The sequence below is a fragment of the Pocillopora damicornis genome, chromosome 3 (assembly GCF_964200805.1).
Source record: "Pocillopora damicornis chromosome 3, jaPocDami1.2, whole genome shotgun sequence".
In the NCBI taxonomy this organism is placed as follows: Eukaryota; Metazoa; Cnidaria; class Anthozoa; order Scleractinia; family Pocilloporidae; genus Pocillopora; species Pocillopora damicornis.
In genome coordinates this window covers 29,912,039-29,931,482 of record NC_142672.1, presented here as the reverse complement: position 1 = coordinate 29,931,482, position 19,444 = coordinate 29,912,039, and the positions used below count along the sequence as shown (strand labels likewise).

The window sequence follows — 19,444 nt, the reverse complement described above, 5'->3', positions numbered from 1 at the left end:
TATTCCCGACAATAGGCATAGCGAACGAGAAGAGGAGGCGAGCAGTGCACACCACGCAAAATCACAGCACAACTGTTCTTTTATTCGCTTTGACGAAGGGCTAACTCTTGAAACGTCAGCTTTGAAACTTTTTACGGTAGCCCATTTACATTATCAACTCAGTCGATAAAACCAAATTATCTTGTTATACTCTCTCACCGAGACAGCAGCACAGTTTCTGTAGAAACCCACCCCCGTTAATCATTTGTCTTTTCCTCAAACCAGATCGTTGCGTGACAAATGTGCGTGACACTGCACGAGAGAGCAAGTTCCTGCTTCATGCGCAAAATCTAGCCGCAGAGACATAAATACAATAAATGAGCTAAAAACTCATTAAGCTGAAGAAGTAACCTCCAAAGACAATTTTGAGCATATCAACGAAGAACGAAGGGCTCAGAGTCAGAAGTCCTTTTATTTCGGCGCAGAGAACTGAAGTGTCGTGATAATTTCAGAGAGAAAAAAAAATAAAACAAGGACACAAGGGCACTACAAAGTTTTGAGGCTTTGAGAAGCTCTAGCAAGAAATTATTCCGTAAGGAAGATCGAAAATTAACATTTGATCCAATTTCAAACCTCGCCACTTCTTTTGAGAGTGTCATTAGGCGAACAACCCGACAAGAGAAGTTCATCGGTATATTTTAATAAAAGTTTTCATGGTTATTCAAAAAAAAAACTCACAATTCCATCTTATCAACATTGCCTAATTCTATTTCTGAAAAACAAACAAACAAAGACGAAAAATTGACGATCTCTCTCTAAAATCGTTCTTTGGGCGTCGAAAATACAGTACATTATTTCAGCAAGTTGCATTGAGTATCCCTCGCGATCCCAGAGATCTCTGCGCGAAGATCAAGACCGGTAGCTGGACCTCTCAATTCGTGGTTAAGAATAATCTTACTATGCGACCCAGCAAATGGCGGAGGCAGAAAGTACTCACTTCGATTTGATTATTCGTCATGGTAGAGTTATAGATCCAGCTAATGAGCGGGACTTTATAGCAGATGTTGGAGTCAGAAGCGGAAGAATTTGCGCAGTCGCTAGAGGTCTTGAAGGAACAGGGCTGGAGGAGTTTGACGCATCAGGCTATATCGTAACACCTGGGTTGATTGACAGCCATGTGCATGTTTATCAGTATGCCACGCCCTTGGGTGTTAATGTGGACGAGACATGCTTGGCCAGGGGTGTTACAACTGTTGTTGATGCTGGGAGTGCAGGTACATCCACAAAGTTTTGTTGTTTATGTTGATTGACTGTTCAGAATTTCCCACTCTACCCCACAAGAGAAGTTCAGCTATCATAAATAAAATGAATGATAATGAAAGTTTACAAATTTTTGTCAATCCTTTTATCCATAAGAGTGATTGGCATCTAATTTCTTCAGACAATTTCACCCCTGAATGAACATTAAGGTCACAAGAATAAAGGAAATGATCATCGAGTAAAGAAGCTGTTGATTGTTAAACAAATTCTCCTAGTCAGTACCTTTGGAGATGTTTAAAGAAATGTATGGAGAATATGCATACTAGTGTTCTGATGTAAAGCATTTCAGGTTTTGTGAATCTGATCATACACAACTTTTTTTTTTAAAGTATTATGTGCATTTTGAATTCATTTACCAGTAGAAATTTTCAGTCAAAATGCCAGAATTTGCGAGTGCTAAAAACAAGATTGTTCAACCTCAGGCAGCTGCCCCTACCTATAGTAAAACCCTGCAGCAAAATCATTTTTTTAGCAATAATTTTTATCTGCTTTTATATCTATCAACCACTTGCACCCTAACATTAGTATGCATATTATATAAGGTGCTGACAAGGAGCATTTGTTTAACAATCAAGAGTTTATTTAGGTGGCGGCCATTTCCTTTATTCTCATGACCTTGTAATGAGTGATTCAGGGGTGATAATTTAAGGAGAAATTAGATTCTAGTCTGACTCTTGAGGGTCATTATGGGTTAACATGAAGTAGTTGTCCAGTTACCTTCAATGTGGTTAATATATATCTTAATATTGACCAAGCCGTAACTCGTCACCTGTCTGTACCCTTATCATATGTATGTGATTATTGTCATTTTGAAAAATAAAACCAAAAAAAAAAGAAGTCATCATGCTCTCAGTGCTGGATATTGTATGTGATATTGTAAGTTTTTCTATGTGAATACCACTCACTATTATCTGTTAGTCAACAAGTTAAAATGAAGGAAATTAATGGCATTAGGCCCTAACTGAACAGAATTGAAAAAAAAAACAGTTTTTAAACAATATATTTTAGGCCTTGAGTTCCCACAAATAGAACAAATGAAAAGATAAGCAAAAATGGTGCTTCTGATGTCTGTTAATATGCATAAGACTGGCCACTCATATTTACTTGCAAAAATTACACAATAAAAAAGCCATGGGATCTTCTTAAACTGCTTTGGACTTTTTTTCTAAGCCTCAAAAATACTTTTGTCACTTGTAGGGTCAAGCTTACCTATGCAACATTGAAACCTCTTTTTTTCACAGGAGCCTCAACCTTTCCTGGCCTTCGAAAATTCATTGCAGAAAAGTCCCAGACCACAGTTTTGGCTCTGCTCCATATAGCAGCTCATGGTTTGGCATCTGCAGGATGTACTGGTCAAGGTATGAAACACGTTATTAATTAAAACTTTGTCAGATCTTTATATACAAAAGAAGCTTTGTTTAGGGCTATCAATACATACTAAGGTCTCATGAATTTTTAAGAGGGTTTGTATACAAGTGGCTATAAAGTTTTAGGATTAAGGTAACAGTGAGATTTACAATTTAATTTTTAAGTAATTGGTTACTACAAACTTGTGTGGATTTGGAGTTAAGGCTAGTATTAATTGTGTTACCAACCTTGCAAAAACTTATAATACAAAGGTTTACTGCCGGCTCCAAAGGTTTTGATCTGGAGTTGTAACTGAACAGTTTTCAGTCCAATTTCCTTCATTCAATTATTTTAAATTGGCAGCAGGAACAAAAAATTTCAAAGTTTTTCTTTTGACTTCATAGTCATAATTTCACATGTTATTGAAAAGTATGCTGAATTAGCATATAAAATAGTAACACTGCTCCAAATTATGCATTTCTCAGCAAGCACAATTTCAGGTGAAGATGTTCAAGTGGTAGTCGTAGTCAATTTAGTCACAGTCAAAACCCTTCAAACCAAACCATATTATTATAACACCTTTTCTGTAAAGTTTAATTAAGCTTTGTGCCATAATGTTTGCAATTGAGTTAAAATTTTAAAAACACAATTTCTGAATCTCACTATTTACCTTTTATATCTGTTATTTTTTGTCTTTGCAAAAGGGGGTGAGTGTGAGTTAAAATTTTAAATATAACATTTCTAGATGTCACTATTTATCTTCTATTTATAATATGTTATTTTTGTCTTAGCAAAAGGGGGTGAGTGTGATTCATTAAATCAAGTGGATGCAGAATTGTGTGCAGAATGTGTGAGCAAAAACAAAGATATGATTGTTGGTGTAAAAGTTCGTCTTTCAGCAAGTGCTGCAAATGATGGAGCTAATGAAGAGGAAGCTTTCAGGTATGTTTTTTTCTATTTTTTAGTTAGAAATGAGACCTTACAATTGAGCTCATTTCCAAATTGACTTTTCATTTGTATACAGAGATCCATAATTACTAACACATCATGACCTGATTTGAGTTATAAAATTTTAGCTGAGAATTCTGGTAAGACCCTTTGCCTGGGTCATACTTTGTGTTGTTTTGTTGTTCAAGATAATTTAAGCTCTCACTGACTGCCTTCATGTAGCTTAGCCCACCAAAGAGTGTAAATTAGTACCATACAACTGTTAGGGTAATCTGATAAACTTGAGGTGTAACATGTGATCATGAACTTACAACTTTCATGCAGGGAAAGCTAGTGCACTTCTCCTAGTTGCTAAGAGGGACCTTATGCAAACTATGATGACAATGGCTACTTAAGGGAACGTTACATCTCTGAATATGCGTGTTACCCTTGCGAACTGAATTCCCAGTTTTCTGGGAATTCCTAGGAATTCTCAAAAATTCCCAATTATGCAAATGATCCTTGCAAACTGAATTCCCAGTTTTCTGGGAATTTCTGGGAATTCCTAGGAATTCCTAGGAATTCTCAAAAATTCCCAACTATGCAAATTAGCTCTGATTTAAAAAGCTTGGAATTACTGGGAATTTCTGGGAAAGGAAGACTCCAGTTTTGTGAGGACTTGGAATCCCTAGGAATTCCTAGGAATTCTCAGCTTTACAAACTACCTATAATTTAAGAAGTGTGGAACTCTTGGGAATTTCTGGGAATTGAATTTGAGGCAATTATAATACCCTGAGGTCCACATAAATTCTAAGAAATACCGTGAATGTGAAGGTTTTAAGAAAAAGAGTAATTTCAGAGGCTTAAAACTTTGGCTCAATAAAAGGTATGCTATACAAAACTTACCAAGAGATATACATACATGTACATGTTTATAACTTAAAGATCATGAAATTTATTACTCAAACTAAGTTTTAGTAAATCTTTACATTAATATGGATTTTCTCATGAACCAGCTGTCAGTTATGTTAACTAGAAATTGCCAACTTCCACATAAATTAACAATAATTACATTGTTATCTTACTTCCCTAACCTACATTACTGGTTGCCTTTGTTAGAAAACCTTGGAACAGTCAAGCTTAGTTGCCTCCAACGCTGTCAGAGACTTTTTGTTGACAATACTTTTAGTAGAAATTTCATGCCTTAGACAAACAAATTCAACACCTAATTAATCTTTCTTTTTTCATGATTGTTGTTGCTGCTTTTTTTTCAGTTTTTTGCTCTATTTTCATGACTAATTGCTGTAATTTGTTTTGCTGTTTTTATTCTTACAAAACATTTTTGTAGGAGTTCCAATACTTGTGGATCATCCACACACTTTGCAAACATTTGGCATGCAGACAAGACAGAGGTAGTCAATGTTCCCTTTGAGGAAAAACACCTTTTATATGACATCTTCAATTTACTTTATTTGAAACTCTGATCTGAAAATATTTGTCAACAAGACTTGTTAGTAGTGAGAAATACCAACTAAGTTTCCTTTCATAACTTAATTTCTTAAATGTCCCAATCACTGGATCTCCCAAAAAACATTACATCTTTTTATTTTTGGTGCAAATTACAAGTCCTTCTTTATATAAAAATGAAAAGTGCTAGTCACACTTCAATAATAACAGCTCTTAAGTTTACTTGTTGTTCTTCTCTGTCTGTCAGCTATCAACAAAATTGTTTTATACTTCGTGCAGTGCATAACTATTTGTGGACCAGAGTTCCAACGCACCTCTGTAATCGCATATAGCTACTTCTGTCTCTTGTACAAATGTTTCTCCTTTGTAAGACGCACTCTACTCTGTTGTCAATACTGCTTTAAGTTCAGTGGAAACGACTGACTGAGGAATCGAGATGGCGGTGTTGGAACGTGTTGCTGAACGCTTTCTACGGTCTAGCTTTGTAGATTTAGGTACTGGTACACTGGGATCATCTATGTATCTCTTATACTTCCGAATGTGGTATCCTTCTTTTATAAATATGAGGGCAAAAGACGATTTGTAGTCGCATTCAAAACTGTGATTGGCTTGTGTTATTTCTCACCTTTGCCATTAACACAACTCAAGTGACTTTCGAGTCTTTGTTTCTTCGACAACTTTCGGCCACAAATTGAGCATTTGTAATACGATCGATTCTTGTCGATTATTTCTACATAGAGTGAGCTCACATCTTTATTTATATCACCAAGCTATCCATCTTCTAGAAGCAGAGAACCGGTCGGAGAAGTCAGAATAAAGTTGGGCACTTCTCCTAACACTGCAATCGGCAAGCCAGCGGATTCTCTCTGCTAGCCAATGACAAGTCCTAAAAGATCCACGTGATCATGCGCGTGATCGGAAACAAAGAAGACTCCATTTGGCGCTCATCTTTGAATGTACTTTTCATCGGTTGATCGCTTTTCTCAACTGTTTTGCTTAATATAACATTTCTAAAGATAGCTTTTATTGTGGTTCAATGGGAAAACGAGAATAGCGTGAGTGTTGTAAAAGAAAAGAAAGTCGTTGGCGCCGTGGAGTTAAAAGAAGGGACAACAGTTGACATATTGACTGGTACAAACAAGGGTCGAATGGCCGTCTGTAAAGCTACGATTTTGAAAGTTTGAGGTGAGTAAAAATTGCGATATTCGTTACGTGATCAAAATCTTATAAAAGAATAGATGTAGCGGGTTGAATTAAGCTTACATAACGCTCGGCGCAACTGAAACTAGAATAATTCTGAGAATCGAATCGGTCACTTGCATGCCGCAGTTTCTTAAGCTTATTATGCTTTACAATGAAATAAACCTATCAGTAAGGTTTCAAGATTCCTCTAGTCACGTTTGGGAACATTCAAGATTCAAAATAGGAACTGTTATTAAACAAACCTTAGTACATAAAGAAGCCCTCCTTGGTAAAAACAAAATAATGTATTCAGCCCTTTTTTGGTAAAATCCATGAGAGAGATGTACTAACTCCAATATGAAAGTCACTCAATATAACAGAGATTTCTAAATTTGAGAATCCAATGAATGCCCTTTTCCTCACAACCATCTTAAAAGCCTGGTCTGAGCTTTAAACATACATATTTTAATATATTATTTTTTTTCAAATTCAGATGTCAAGGAATCCAGATACAAAATGGTCAAGGTTCTTGTTGACAACCTCATTCAAGGCCAACTCATTGTGAGCCCAGGAAAAAAAATACAAACAGTATAAACAGCAGCTAAGTTTGCAGTTTAGGATAACTTCATTCTAATTTATTGTTACGGTTACAATAAGATTTTAATCAAAAAATCAATTTTATTTGACTGTAATTAGCCCCTTCACTCCCAAGAGTGCTTGGTTTTCAAATATAACTTAAGATATTGTATTTTATGGAAAAGAATCAACAGATTTTATTCACAATTTGTGTCAAACCAAATTTAATGATTGATTAGAACTATTTTATATGAATAGCTGTAATTGAGGATTAATCCGTATGAAGTTTTCAAGAAAAGAAAAATAAATCAAATTCCATCCTAATATTACCACACATTTATGTTAATAATTAATCAAAAATAGTTTACATGTAAGCCTTAAATTAAGCTTCTAAATAAATTTCATTGAATACTTGAATTTTAGCTGGGTTTTTTTAATTTAAAGTATTTATTTTACATCATTAGCCTCAAATTTTTGCTTAAAATTCCCAGTAATTCTAAAACATTCCTAAAAATTCCCAAAAATTCCCAGAAATTCCCAGAAATTCCCAGAGATTCCTAGGAATTTTTTAGATATACAGCTTTTCAGGGAAAGTCATTGGTTCTCTGAGTTGGAATTCCTAGGAATTCCTTGGAATTCCTAGGAATTCCAAGTCCTGTTGGCTATAAACTTGGAATTTCTGGGAATTTTTGGGAATTTCTGGGAATTTCTGGGAATTTCTAGGAATTTCTAGGTTTTTAGAACCAGAGTTGTTATGGTTGGGAATTCCTAGGAATTCCTAGGAATTCCCAGTCCGAATTTACCGTGAAAATTCACACTTTTATTCCTAGGAATTCCAAAAGCCATTTCGCAAGGGTAGAGCTATCACCTAGCTGTCCAATGTAAAATAATTTTGTGAAATCACCAAATTCTTACTTTCAGAACACTTTAATTGATGCAACCTACCCCTTATTCTGCTACTGCTGTCAGAAAACAGAGGTATTCATTCTCAAAAGTCTTGAGAAAAAATGTAGGTTTGTTTTGTAATTACCTGCCTTTAGCATAATTACTCTTTGCTAGCCTCTTACTGCTCAACAAAGGCCCCTAGTTAAGCAGTATACCAGATAAGCTCTGGTGGGCCCCTTCAGCCAAAGCTATTTTTGTGTCTTTGTAGGAGAGCTCTTAAAGTATCATCAGAAACCCATGTTCCTCTCATGGCTCATCACACATTTTCCACTATTGATACTCAAAGAAAAGGTAGGATATACATCAATATACTTACAAACATTTTATGAAACATGATTGGCATGAAGCAGCAAACAAATTCCAGTTTCCTTTGCTTCCCAGGTCATAAAGTACACCAATAATTCCAGGTTAATCAAAACATTGCAAAAAAAAAAAGAAAAGAAACTCATCTTTGTTTGGCAAAAAATGATGCCGTTGGGAACACTCGGCAACTGTTAACGAACAGACACAAACTGGGTTCGAAGTTTCTGAATTTGGTGATGAATCATTGACGAAGTACGAAGTGTCCGTGCGTACGAAACGACTGGCTACCCTTAGCTTTGTGAGTTGCGTGACTCACGTGATCAAGTCAATAATACAACTTATTTGTTTGTTTGTTTGTTTTTTTTTTATAGTAGTATTTCTCCGTTCCAGTTTCTTTGCATTTCCTTACACATTAGCCACTAGAATTTGGTGCAACACCCTGCACCTGATACACTGTTTTGTCTTCTTGTCTTATTTTGCTGCAAGGAAAATTGCACTTCAATCGCTAGAGTTACAGTCCTATAATTGTGTTGAAGGGGTCACTTTCTTATGGTCAGTTGACTAAGATTTAGCCGTAGAAATAAAACGAAAATACCTGTGTTGATCGTTAACAACTATTCACCGAAATGGAATAGATAAACCTTAATCTCTATTTGGCGTGAAAATATGCACAGATATTTGTCCGCGAACATTACCTGTTCTAAGATGCGAGTAGTTTTTCGAGTGCGGAGCGCGAGGAAAACTGTTAGCCTCAAGGATCATATAATGTCCATTAACAAATTTGAGAGTATATTTTTGCGCAAAATAGAGGCTATTGTGTTCATTATCTCTCAATTATTTTGCCGCACGCGTAAAAAACTGGTTAAGAACAGGTTACTGTTTGCTGCATGGGATGTTTCCTTTTTTGTGTCCTCTGGTTCGACGTTATTAAAAAAACAAATGTTTCCCCCTCTTCTGTAACAACCATGAAACGCTCTCTCATCTTGAATCAAATTTTAAACAAAGGCTTATCGTAGTGGACGTAAGGTTGGAAAATTGGGGAATACCACTAGGGTGATATCGTCGAAAATCCCCCAGGTTCTAGTCGGGAATATTCGGTCACGTGATGCGTTTAGACCAATCGCGCGCGAGCAAATATACTTGATAGATCATAATGGTAGATATTTACCGAGCGGCGTGAATATCCGTTTTGGCATGTACTCGAGGGATAATACAGCACAAAAAGACGATTTTAACTCATTTATTCCTGCAACGATTGCAATATTTTTGGGCGCTAATCCCACCCGAGTTGTTCGGAGGTGAATAACAAAGGTAATCGAGTTTGAGCCGTTAAACAGAGTGCTTCTTCAGTGTTATCCACTGTTTCAGTATATATTAATTCCTATTATTTTAATTCAAACGTGTAGGGAAAGACATTATTTCATGCCCCGGAAGCCTTCGTCCGGGAGATATTCACACACACTGTTTTCATGGCTGGCCAAGTACCATCATTGGCCCAAACAAACAAATTTACAGTGATGTTTTAAAAGCTCGCCAACGTGGGGTTCTTTTTGACGTGGGCCATGGAGCTGGGTCGTTTTCATGGACTGTAGCAGAGATCTGTGCAAGAGAGGGCTTCTGGCCAGACATAATCAGTTCCGATTTGCACGTAGAATCTGTAGAGAGCCCTGCGTACGATTTATTGACTGTGATGACAAAAATGCTGCACGTAGGAATGCCCTTGAATGACGTCATCAAAGCTGTTACCGTGAGCAAAAATTTTTTTTGGGATCACTTTCTGAAGGAGCTTAGACACCAGGCTCAACTAGGGAACCAAGCCTTTTGATGACGTAAACAATTTTTCACTCACCACCCCCGACTGGTTGAAGTGTAGTTGGAGGGGGACAGGGAAGGAAACATTTTTGTTACTTGCGCGGGAAAAAAACAAACGAGAAGTTATCTATTACCTTGTTTTTGTTGTTGTAATTTTCCAGAAAAAACAAATGGGAAGTTATCTATTACCTTTTTTTGTGTAATTTTCGCGGGAAATAATATTACCTTATCTCGCTCCGCTCCGTACATATACGAATCTTCTGCCTTTGGTTATAATACACTTTCTTCGTTAATTCTAAATATTACTCACGGTCAAATGGATCTAAAGGGAATTTCAAACCTTGGAAATACTTGCTTTCTGAATAGTGTCTTGCAAGCTCTGCTCTCAGTGACATGTTTTTCCGAAGGGCTCACTGGATTGCAGCACAATCACAAGAAGTGCACCTCATCTAAAACAGGTCTTGAAAATGTATTCAATATTATTTTAGCACGTCAAAATAACATTGATATTGGAGTGGAAGACATAAAATCCTAGCAGGCAAACAACATCAACCCATCGGTGAACTGTGTAATTGAACCAAGTACTTTTTTGATGAACCACAAAATTCGTCATCAGTGTGGTAATCCGCTTAGTTATTCTTGACATTAAGCTTATTTCGACTTTATGAAACAATTAAAATACGTATATTAAAATACGTATTTGACAACTGGATAATCTTGTTAGAACGTCACAGGAAGTTGTACCTTGTACGGAGCTACGAGAAAAATGTTTAAGGCCTTTTCACTGTTTAGGGCGGTAAATTTATATTAGTCCTGGAAGCTTTGCAAGTCGTAGTTCTTTGCTCGATTATTTTTTGACACTGTTGTGTTGCGCGTTCATCTAAAATGTGCGTGTACGAGTACTAGGAGTGCAAAGAGTGAAAACGGTACGCAAACCTAACACTTTCGACCCTTCCCCATCCCCCTCCCCCAGCCCCACCCTCTGGACAAATGAGTAGTTTCTGGACCATATTGACTTGATAATCTTGGTAACTCCTAAATTGACTATGCCAATTTCCTGTGGATTAAATTAATTACAATCACAAACCTGTAGACAGCAAAATTAAATCCAGGAATGGTGTCCCTGCCACATGGAAATTTTTGTTTTTGGTTTCTTTTTTTTTCTGAGGGGGGTAGAGTTCAACCCCCCTCCCCTTTGAAAAATTCATTTCATGTCAAGCATTTCCTTAAAAAATTTTGGCACTTTTGGACCCCCTCTCCCCTGGAATTTTCAATGATCCTACTTGGGGTGGGAGTGTGTTGATCTTTCAATTCTTTCTAGAACTACACCTTTACTACACATTCTTTCTTACAAAAAGTGAATTTTGTGGTCAAAATGATCTCTATAATAATCACCTCCACCCTTACATTTTTCTTTTGCATGTGGGAGAATAAACATTGACATTGACAACAATGACAACAGTTCTATTTGCACTCAACATTTACATTTTTAGTTTAGCCAATAACTACAAGAAAAGTCAAATACTCATCACAAAGACAAGCTACAATAGTATTTCTTATACCCAATCACACACTTTATTAGTCAGTATTATTCAAACATTTATCTTGTTCCATTAGTGGTGTTTGTCTATTCATTCTTAAGGGTTGTACTATACAGAGCTTCCTGAAGGACTATTCTAACCCAGTGGAGCTGGAATCATCTTATTACTGTAGCAGGTAACAAATTTTAATAGCATTAAACCTAACACCAAAAGGACACACAAATACAACTATTTTTTTGATAACTGCTACAGTGCTTAACACTATAAACTACAATGCACAAAGCAGACTATTTTCTTCCAGTGCAAGAAATTAGGAATGTCAAAGCTACTACAATTGTACAAATTCAAGTTCTTATGCATGGATTGAAAAGAGTAGGAGATGCAGTCCCTGTTGCTGTGGTCTGGTCTCTGTGTCTGTGTGTTGTGAAGAATACAATTCATTCCTGTAATCAATTGAGAAAAGGTAAATAATGAAATAAAAATTCATACAAATACAAAATGCAATAAGTCCACATTAGCTTATTTGCTGCCTTCAATACAACATCATTTAACAAATAAAGAGATGATGATGGTAATGATGGTGATGGTGATGTCAAGGATCATGGTTAGTGGTATAGGAGACTGACTGGGTGACCTCCAGTAACTAGAAGATGAAGAAGCAACAGTATGTGTAATGCCTCATTCCATGCTGTCTAGTTACTTGAAAAACTAGTAGCCCCCTGCCCCCCTCCCCTTGCTGATTCCTGTCTATATATAATGAATTGCACAAATATTAAATTATGCATTCTTTCATTTTTACTACATCAGTTGCTCCCAGAGTACTGATGCATGGAAGAGGCTAGTCACATGCCAGGCACCTCTGTCATTTTGCATTCAAATGGTAAGATTTCAAAATGATGGAAAAAAACTTCACAACTTAATAGATTACAAAGAGAAAGTGTTATTGTCCATGAGGGTACCACCATTTCTTCTGGTCATTATGTGTGTTACCTAAAAAGAGAAGAGAGGTGGTATTTTTCAAGTGATACCACAGTTCGACAGTCTTCACATCTTGAAGCTACAAGCCAGGAAGCATATCTCCTCTTCTATGAAAAAGATGAGGTTGAAGACATGCAAGAGGTTACACATATTTCTTCTATGTCTGTTAAGGTCCAAAACTGTCTACCACAGATGCCCAGTATGCCTCTAAAAAGGAAGAAGTTTCCTGTCAAGTTTTGTCTTCCACCTGGTTACTATGCATTAAAGGCTGAAAAACCTGGCATTTTCAAGACAGCTACTGGAAGTATACCCTGGAAATATTCTACACTGGATGTAGCCTCAGTATTAGCAAAGCAGAGGGAATTGTCATGGCTGAGGTCCAAATCTCAGGGAATCCTAGAATTAAAGCATGGGAGCCAACTGATGTTGAAAAGCTCCTTCCAGCTAAACACAAGATAAGTGACGGCAAACTTTCCAATTTTGTGATAGACTATATTTTTCTACTGATAGAAAGTCAGTCTCAAGCCAGTAACAAGAAAGTTTTTACTGTCAACTCCGATGTTTATAACAACATGGCACAATTCTCAATGAATATTTTCTTGAAGCATAAGTATGACTTGCTTTATGAGAACATTTCAGCAGCAGACATGATTCTGTGCCCAGTACTGCATGGATCATATATTATCAGAGAGAAGCCAACATGAAAGTTCGTAAAAAATTCAACAATCAGAAAAGAAGAAGGAATCTTTCACACAATGTTAGAAAGAACTTACCAAATGCTGGGCCTAAAAGATAGAGCAATCATTGGAATGAGTTCTGAATCCACTTTTACAGAGCTATAAAAATGGAAAGAACTTAGCAATACCCCATTGGACACAACCATTTTTCCTAACAGCTGTCTAAAATTATTGAAGCAATAACAGTAGCTGCTTTCATCTGAACTGATTTTTATCTAATCAATGCCAGCACATGAATACTCAGAGAAGTTGGAGTAGTTTCATTGCAAATTTTTCAATATTCTTTGCAGCAAAGGATGGGAAAAATTAATTATTATAAATAATAATTATCATCATTATCATTGTTATCATTGTTATCATTATTATCACTATTATCATTATTATTATTGTGTTTCAAACTTTACCACTTCCCTTTCCCAAAGCAGCTACATGTATACAATACAGGGCCTTTTAAAAAGTCCTCAATGTTTAATGCCTCGAGGCTTGCTGGTTTGGCAGTCAGTGGAAAGGTAATGAAAGAAATACATTCAGCTGGATTTATATGATTATAATTAACATTCAAATATTGATTCTAACTCTGCACTGACTCAGGATATAAAAAACAAGACATTGATTGCATTATATATGGTGGTTTGATGCAAATGAGCCAAGAGAGCTTTTTTTTTTTCAGGTACATGATCATAAAAAAGCCCCATGTTCTGTAGTTGTAAGTCATAGAGTGAAATTCAGTACTTTAACTATATTCAGTAGACCTCACTGCAGTTTTCAACACCACCTTAATGTCAAATAATTTTTGTGACAATTCTGTTATCATAAAAATATCAGTAATACTGCAAATTTCAGCAACAGTTGTACACGTTATAGGAAAATGATTCTTCTGTAAAAAATTTTCCTTCTAGCAGACTTAAATTTTCTGAAAAAAATAACATACAATGTATGGAAAAACTATCACAAACAACAGGGCAGATTCAAGGAAAGGTACAGCCATAGCCAGTATGAAGCAAACATCCCCACCACTCCCAAAATGCATTATCAGTTGCCTCAGATGTCCAGGGAACAATTTAAACGTTAAATAAGTACAGTTTTGCGTATTCAGATTAATTACTGCTAGGTGCATTATTTTATGACAACGTACTTTAACAAGTTAGGTATATATATATATATATTTCATATCACAAAAGCAAATAATTTCTGGTGTTATCGCTAATTGGAATATCAGATCAAGAAAGTATAAGGTTATTAATAAAGAGTTTAATTTTGGCTGAAGGTTTTTCGAGTTATTAATTTGACAATTCACTGTACGTTGTAAAATTACAAAGCAAAACACTAAATTTAGGTTGAAAAACACTAAAATACTTACTTACCTTCGGTCTCAAAACGTTTTTCACTATACTTGCTGTAAAAATTTGAGTTTGTGTTTACTACAAGCCGATGTTTCTTGTATACTCCAATGTGACGACATAAGCTAGTGGCAAAAAAGGTCACGCAAGCAAGCAAAGGCCTGGGCACAAATTCAGTAGGCTTGGCTACTGAGTTGAGCCTGGTTTCTAAGCTCCTTCAGAAAGTGATCCCAAAAAAAATTTTTGCTTACCGTGACACCCGCAATTGCCTTTAGACGAGGCAATGCGATTGGATCGCTGAATGTGAATCATGCAGCAGACATTACGGTGTTGCATTTTGAAGAATTTGACATGGACCTTGAAGATTGTAACGCACAGTTAAGAAAAGTTAAACGGCGTTTTGTCCCTGTCGCTGTATGGAAGCACGGAGTTAGCTTTAAGACCTCTGAAGCTCGGCCGTTTCCCAATGAGGGTAAACTACAGGAGTTGGCCTCATTAAATGGCGCACTTCTGATCAAAGATGAATTTTGAATATTTTGTTTTTCAATTAAGATGATTATTGATTCAGAAATTATTTACCAGAGTAAACTGAAAGCTATTCACTTCTCCAAAGAAGAATGAGAATTTTCCAAAGCACCTTGATTTGGAGTGCGATAAAGGAATTGTGATCGTATAGTCTGATCGTCCGGGTGAGAGCCGCTTTCTTTCGTCTTTAAATTACCAATTCTTGAAAATCTTAAAAATATAGTGTACCGACGAGGATGGGATTCGAACCCACGCGTGCAGAGCACATTGGATTAGCAGTCCAACGCCTTAACCACTCGGCCACCTCGTCTATTTATCTGTGCATTACAGATACCATTTTTGAGCTTTTTACTCTTTACGGTGGCCAATTTACGTTTTCAGCTCAGTTGTTAGTTGCTAGCCGCAAGTTTTCGAAATGCTCGAGCAAAAAACGGGACTCAGCATGACGCGTTGACTGGGAAATTATATATGCGTTTTAGAACGTAAAGGAGTGCACACATGAACTTTAGCGTGCTGTTTGAAATTAAGTTATACCTTGAAATAGAATTTATTGACAGATCAGCTTTATTTTCAGTAAATGACTTCGCATCATAAATAATTTACGTGAAATAATTGATATATATTCAATATTTGTTTTACCTCAAATGGAAAGAAGAAAACCGTTTCATTGAATTTTACGCGTTTTTCCGATCGGAAAGCTTTGCAGCTATCAGGAATATACACCATGGTATTTTTTTTTTATGTAAGTTCGAAAAATGAGGTAGAAAAGCTGTTTCTAACAAGGGTTTTCTTTAGATATTGAATAATCTTTCATTCTGTGCCGAGTGGTTTGGTGGGCGTGCCTGTGACCTGTTGTTTATCAGTCCCTACTACTGCTAATGGAAAATTTCGAAGTGAAACGTACTTGACGATGAGGCAATATTTGCATCATATCATCCTGTCTAAGTCTATCAGTAAATTAGTTTCTTTAAAAGTTTCTTTTCAGTTTTAGGAGCCAAAATGATTTTAAAAAACCGCGAGCAGCTGTTATTGGGTTAAGAGGAGGTATCGTGTAATGTTATATACCACATTAGTGAATAGTGCTTTTCGCATGCGCTTATTGGCTAGCCTGGAGGGGATATGGGGAACGCTATTTACCTCCAAGCAGCCGGAGTGAATGAAAGTGGCTTCTCTTTCCGATTTTGTCTCTACTGCGAATTGTTTTTCAATATATGTGGAGACTATACCCAAGGAAACAAAAGCGGCAACAAGCATTTGATGGTACGTTTGTCAGTCTTTGGGTTCTCCAATTTAGTGAAAAAGCATCAGTATTGCATGACTTGTCTAAAGAAATTGGGGGGAAACTACATATGCAGTGTAAACAATAAAACTTTCAGTGTTATGCAGCACGGTTTCAACAAGGCCCATCTCAGTTAGAAATTGAAGAAGCGGCATCGGAACAACAAAATCAGTGCTTCTAAAAATTTCACTTAAACCGCAACTGTCACCTTTCGGTGGAACGAGTTTTCACTCTGATCTTATTCGATATTGATTGGAATTTTACGATTTCCGAATTCTTGTTTGTACTTTTAGAAGCTGTATGTAAATGCAAGAGCTTATTAATATGCAAAACCAAAGAAGCCACTTTCAACAGTGTAAGAAATGCCACGGCTGCTTTTATCTAACTCAGGCTTTTGACGTGTTAAACAGCGCTCGATTGGCATCCTAGATCTCGTTAGACGTCACTCTTTCAACTTTACTTCTTCCGATGTTTTTGTTTAAGAAGGCGAGCAAACACAGTCACCAATATCCCACCTGCCTCCTCCCTCCCCCCCCCCCCCCCCTTCCTTTATAAAATGTTGTAGATCTACGTATACGTCCGTAGGTTAGGGGGCGTTGGATATTTTAATCAATCACTCTGTAACAGAATGAGCGACTAGATGCTTGTGTTCGTCTGGTTCAGCTCAAAACGCGCGCTGAAGCCGAAAATACAACGCTTTTACATTCGTTTCATTCCCACAATCAATGAATAAGCAATTCTGGTAACCTCGGATTTGCTGCGGAAAGTCATTAATTTTTGTTGACTGTCTTCTTCCCGTTTAGGTGGTCTATGCATTAAACTGGTATCAGAGTGAGTTTGATGGATACCAATACCAGCGACGGCAACGACTCTTTCGATTGGTCTCGGATCAATTTTACTAAAGCCGAAAGTTTTTCTTGGTTTGTTGTCATCGTAGCAGAATTATTGGTTACATTTATCCTTAATTTGATCACCATTATTGTATTTGCGAAGCAGCGCCAACTACAGCGCAGGAGCACATATCTGATCATCCATCTGGCTATAGTTGATCTCTTGGTCGGAGCAGTCTAGATCTCTGGGCCTCTGTGTTTGACTCCTCCATTAACAAACGTTTCCTTAGAATATCTTCGAAGTATACTGGGCAGGTTGTTTCCTATAGCATCTGCAACTACACTTTCTGCAATTTCTCTGGAGAGACTGCATGTTACATTTTGTCCATTTCGACATCTCACCGTCAAAAAGCGTGCTTACGTCGAAACAATCTTTGTTATTTGGGTGATATCCACCTCCTTGGAAATAATTCAAAATTTTGCGATGCAAAGAAATCTGTTTTCTATCAGTGCAATCGTGTATTTCTCTTATTTTTCACGTGTCATTATAATTATTTCAGTCTCGTATTTTTCGATATGTATAAAAGTTCGACGTAGTCGGCATCTTCAACAAGAGTCTATGGCCATCAGAAATAGAGAAAAGAGACTCACAACTTCCTTAATCATTGTTACATTTGCATCTCTACTGACTTTGTCACCAGTTTTCATCTACGTAACTATACAGATCTTCTTCAGTGTACCTGAGTTAAGTCCTACCAAAGCATCAGGCATTCGGTTTTTTCTCGCAGGAGTTCTATCCTTGGGCTTAAACTCGTCAATAAATCCATTAATTTACTCCATAACGAATTCAGAGTTCCGAACAGGCCTTGCACAGATATGCTTCAGGCGTCACCGACGCCATCCAATCCATGCCATTCCTGCAGTGAGCCCGGGCAGTTTTCGTCTTCGAGAGTTTCGCCGGCCATAATTAATCTTCCCTGACAGTCATCGAAGTTTAGCAAGCGGCCATTTTGGTCGTAGAAGCAGCCGAAACGCAAGTTGATGAATTTTACTTCAGTGCAGAACTTAATTTTGTCTGCCTTACTTGGCGTGTTCTTTTCATTCTTTTCAAGTTTGTTCTTCGTCGTGGTTGAAATTATTTTATCAAACGTGACAAGAAAAAGTGTTCTCTCACAACTGATTGAGATCAGTCAGAGGCTTGGTTCATCAAGCATCGCCTCTTCTTCTCAATCAAAGAGTCGATTTTAGCATCCGAAATCGTTAATTTTGGAATCATCCTTTTTTTACGGCGGAAAGGGGATGGGCAATGGTAATAGGTAATAGGAACGCTTTTTTCTAGATAAATTGCTGTCAATGAGGTAATTAGTGCTTAATTAAAACTCCTGTTGAATGTGTATCAACTTCTCTTTTTCCTAAGACACCAAAAGTCATGATCATCTTAGAGTCTAGTTGTGAGCGATTAGTTAGTAACGGTCGAGGAAAGAATCAAGTCACCTTTGTTGCGTCATAATGAGGGGGAAACTATAGTTGCAGAGCGCAGCACGCATAGCGAAAGGCACTAAGGACTCTTCACCTTTCCTTTTCAGTCTTCTTCAATCTCTATTCTTTAATATAATCGTGTTTAAATTAAATTCACTTCACTCTTCTCTTAAACCACTTAAAACCACTTTCATGCTTTGACTCTGAGAGACTGATCGACTCTGATTCCTATATTTTCTCTTGTCGACTTCAAGACTCTACCTCTGATCGTTACTTTCTCTTTGATTTTCACTGATTACTAACTCCAAATACGCATTTTATTTTCCCTATCGGTAGGCATAAGTAGTCATGCTGACCAACTGAAATTTGAAAATTAAATCGTTGTCAGCACTCCGAACCCAAACGTTTTTTACAAAAATCTCACAAATGAGCAACAACGTACCGAATGCTTTCGATAAAACAATTAATCTTTTATTGGTAAAGCCAAAACAAGATCTCTAGTGCGGGTCCAAAGCAAACTCAGTAAACAAACTGAGAGAAGTTAGCCAAGGCAGTCACAATTTCGAAACTCGTCGCTGTCTAAATTCATGGCTTTGCTTTGGATTATCAAACAAACAACTGACAACGCTGGGTGACATAATACAGAAGGATTAGTTTTATGACGTCATTCTGACATATCCTCCCTTCCAAAAATAAAACTTCCTCTATCCGTGCTCGTCAAATGTAATTATCTATTGTCGGTCCTTAGCTTTGCGCACGTCTGAACTAAAACTATTGAAAGGTTATGAAGTTAATCTGACTGCATTATGACGATGAGAGGGATATCTAATAAAATCAATGCCTATCTCATCACCACTTTTATTATCATTGTTGCTAT

The 19,444-nt window shown here is 36.9% G+C and overlaps 1 protein-coding gene, 3 long non-coding RNA genes and 1 other non-coding gene across 9 annotated transcripts; 3 read left to right on the top strand and 2 right to left on the bottom strand.

Moving 5' to 3' along the window:
- Positions 1-68: 68 nt before the first annotated feature.
- Positions 69-9,965, top strand: LOC113671038 (uncharacterized). 2 transcript variants are annotated; one of them, XM_089201305.1, is made up of 5 exons: positions 69-1,253; positions 2,541-2,657; positions 3,444-3,588; positions 7,952-8,034; positions 9,453-9,965. In XM_089201305.1, the coding sequence occupies exons 1-5, from the start codon at positions 953-955 to the stop codon at positions 9,869-9,871; spliced, it is 1,065 nt and encodes a 354-aa protein (XP_089057431.1). In that variant the 5' UTR covers positions 69-952; the 3' UTR covers positions 9,872-9,965. The 2 variants fall into 2 exon arrangements, with proteins under 2 accessions (XP_089057431.1, XP_027043045.2); XM_027187244.2 differs by having other exon boundaries at positions 3,438-3,588.
- Positions 4,013-7,215, top strand: LOC149049267 (uncharacterized). Its single transcript, XR_016185150.1, has 2 exons — positions 4,013-6,225; positions 6,716-7,215. It is a non-coding gene; the product is annotated as an uncharacterized LOC149049267 (long non-coding RNA).
- Positions 9,966-11,410: 1,445 nt separating the features above from the next.
- LOC149049266 (uncharacterized) lies at positions 11,411-14,612 on the bottom strand. 4 transcript variants are annotated; one of them, XR_016185147.1, is made up of 4 exons: positions 14,479-14,612; positions 13,151-13,213; positions 12,390-12,584; positions 11,411-11,842 (listed from the first exon to the last, which is right to left on the bottom strand). It is a non-coding gene; the product is annotated as an uncharacterized LOC149049266 (long non-coding RNA). The 4 variants fall into 4 exon arrangements; XR_016185149.1 differs by having other exon boundaries at positions 13,151-13,162; positions 14,479-14,602; XR_016185148.1 differs by lacking the exon at positions 13,151-13,213 and having other exon boundaries at positions 14,479-14,606.
- A 368-nt stretch (positions 14,613-14,980) lies between these two features.
- Positions 14,981-17,914, top strand: LOC113671039 (uncharacterized). The gene is made up of 2 exons (XR_016185151.1): positions 14,981-16,239; positions 17,062-17,914. It is a non-coding gene; the product is annotated as an uncharacterized LOC113671039 (long non-coding RNA).
- Trnas-gcu (transfer RNA serine (anticodon GCU)) lies at positions 15,208-15,289 on the bottom strand. Its single transcript has one exon. It is a non-coding gene; the product is annotated as a tRNA-Ser (tRNA).
- Positions 17,915-19,444: the final 1,530 nt, after the last annotated feature.

What these genes read in the sequence shown, in the direction of transcription:
- LOC113671038 (XM_027187244.2), top strand. Translation starts at nt 953, where the DNA reads ATGGCGGAGGCAGAAAGTACTCACTTCGATTTGATTATTCGTCATGGT. An exon ending in AATGAAGAGGAAGCTTTCAG is followed by an intron (nt 3,589 to 7,951) that starts GTATGTTTTTTT and finishes GTGTCTTTGTAG; the next exon opens with GAGAGCTCTTAAAGTATCAT. An exon ending in TATTGATACTCAAAGAAAAG is followed by an intron (nt 8,035 to 9,452) that starts GTAGGATATACA and finishes TCAAACGTGTAG; the next exon opens with GGAAAGACATTATTTCATGC.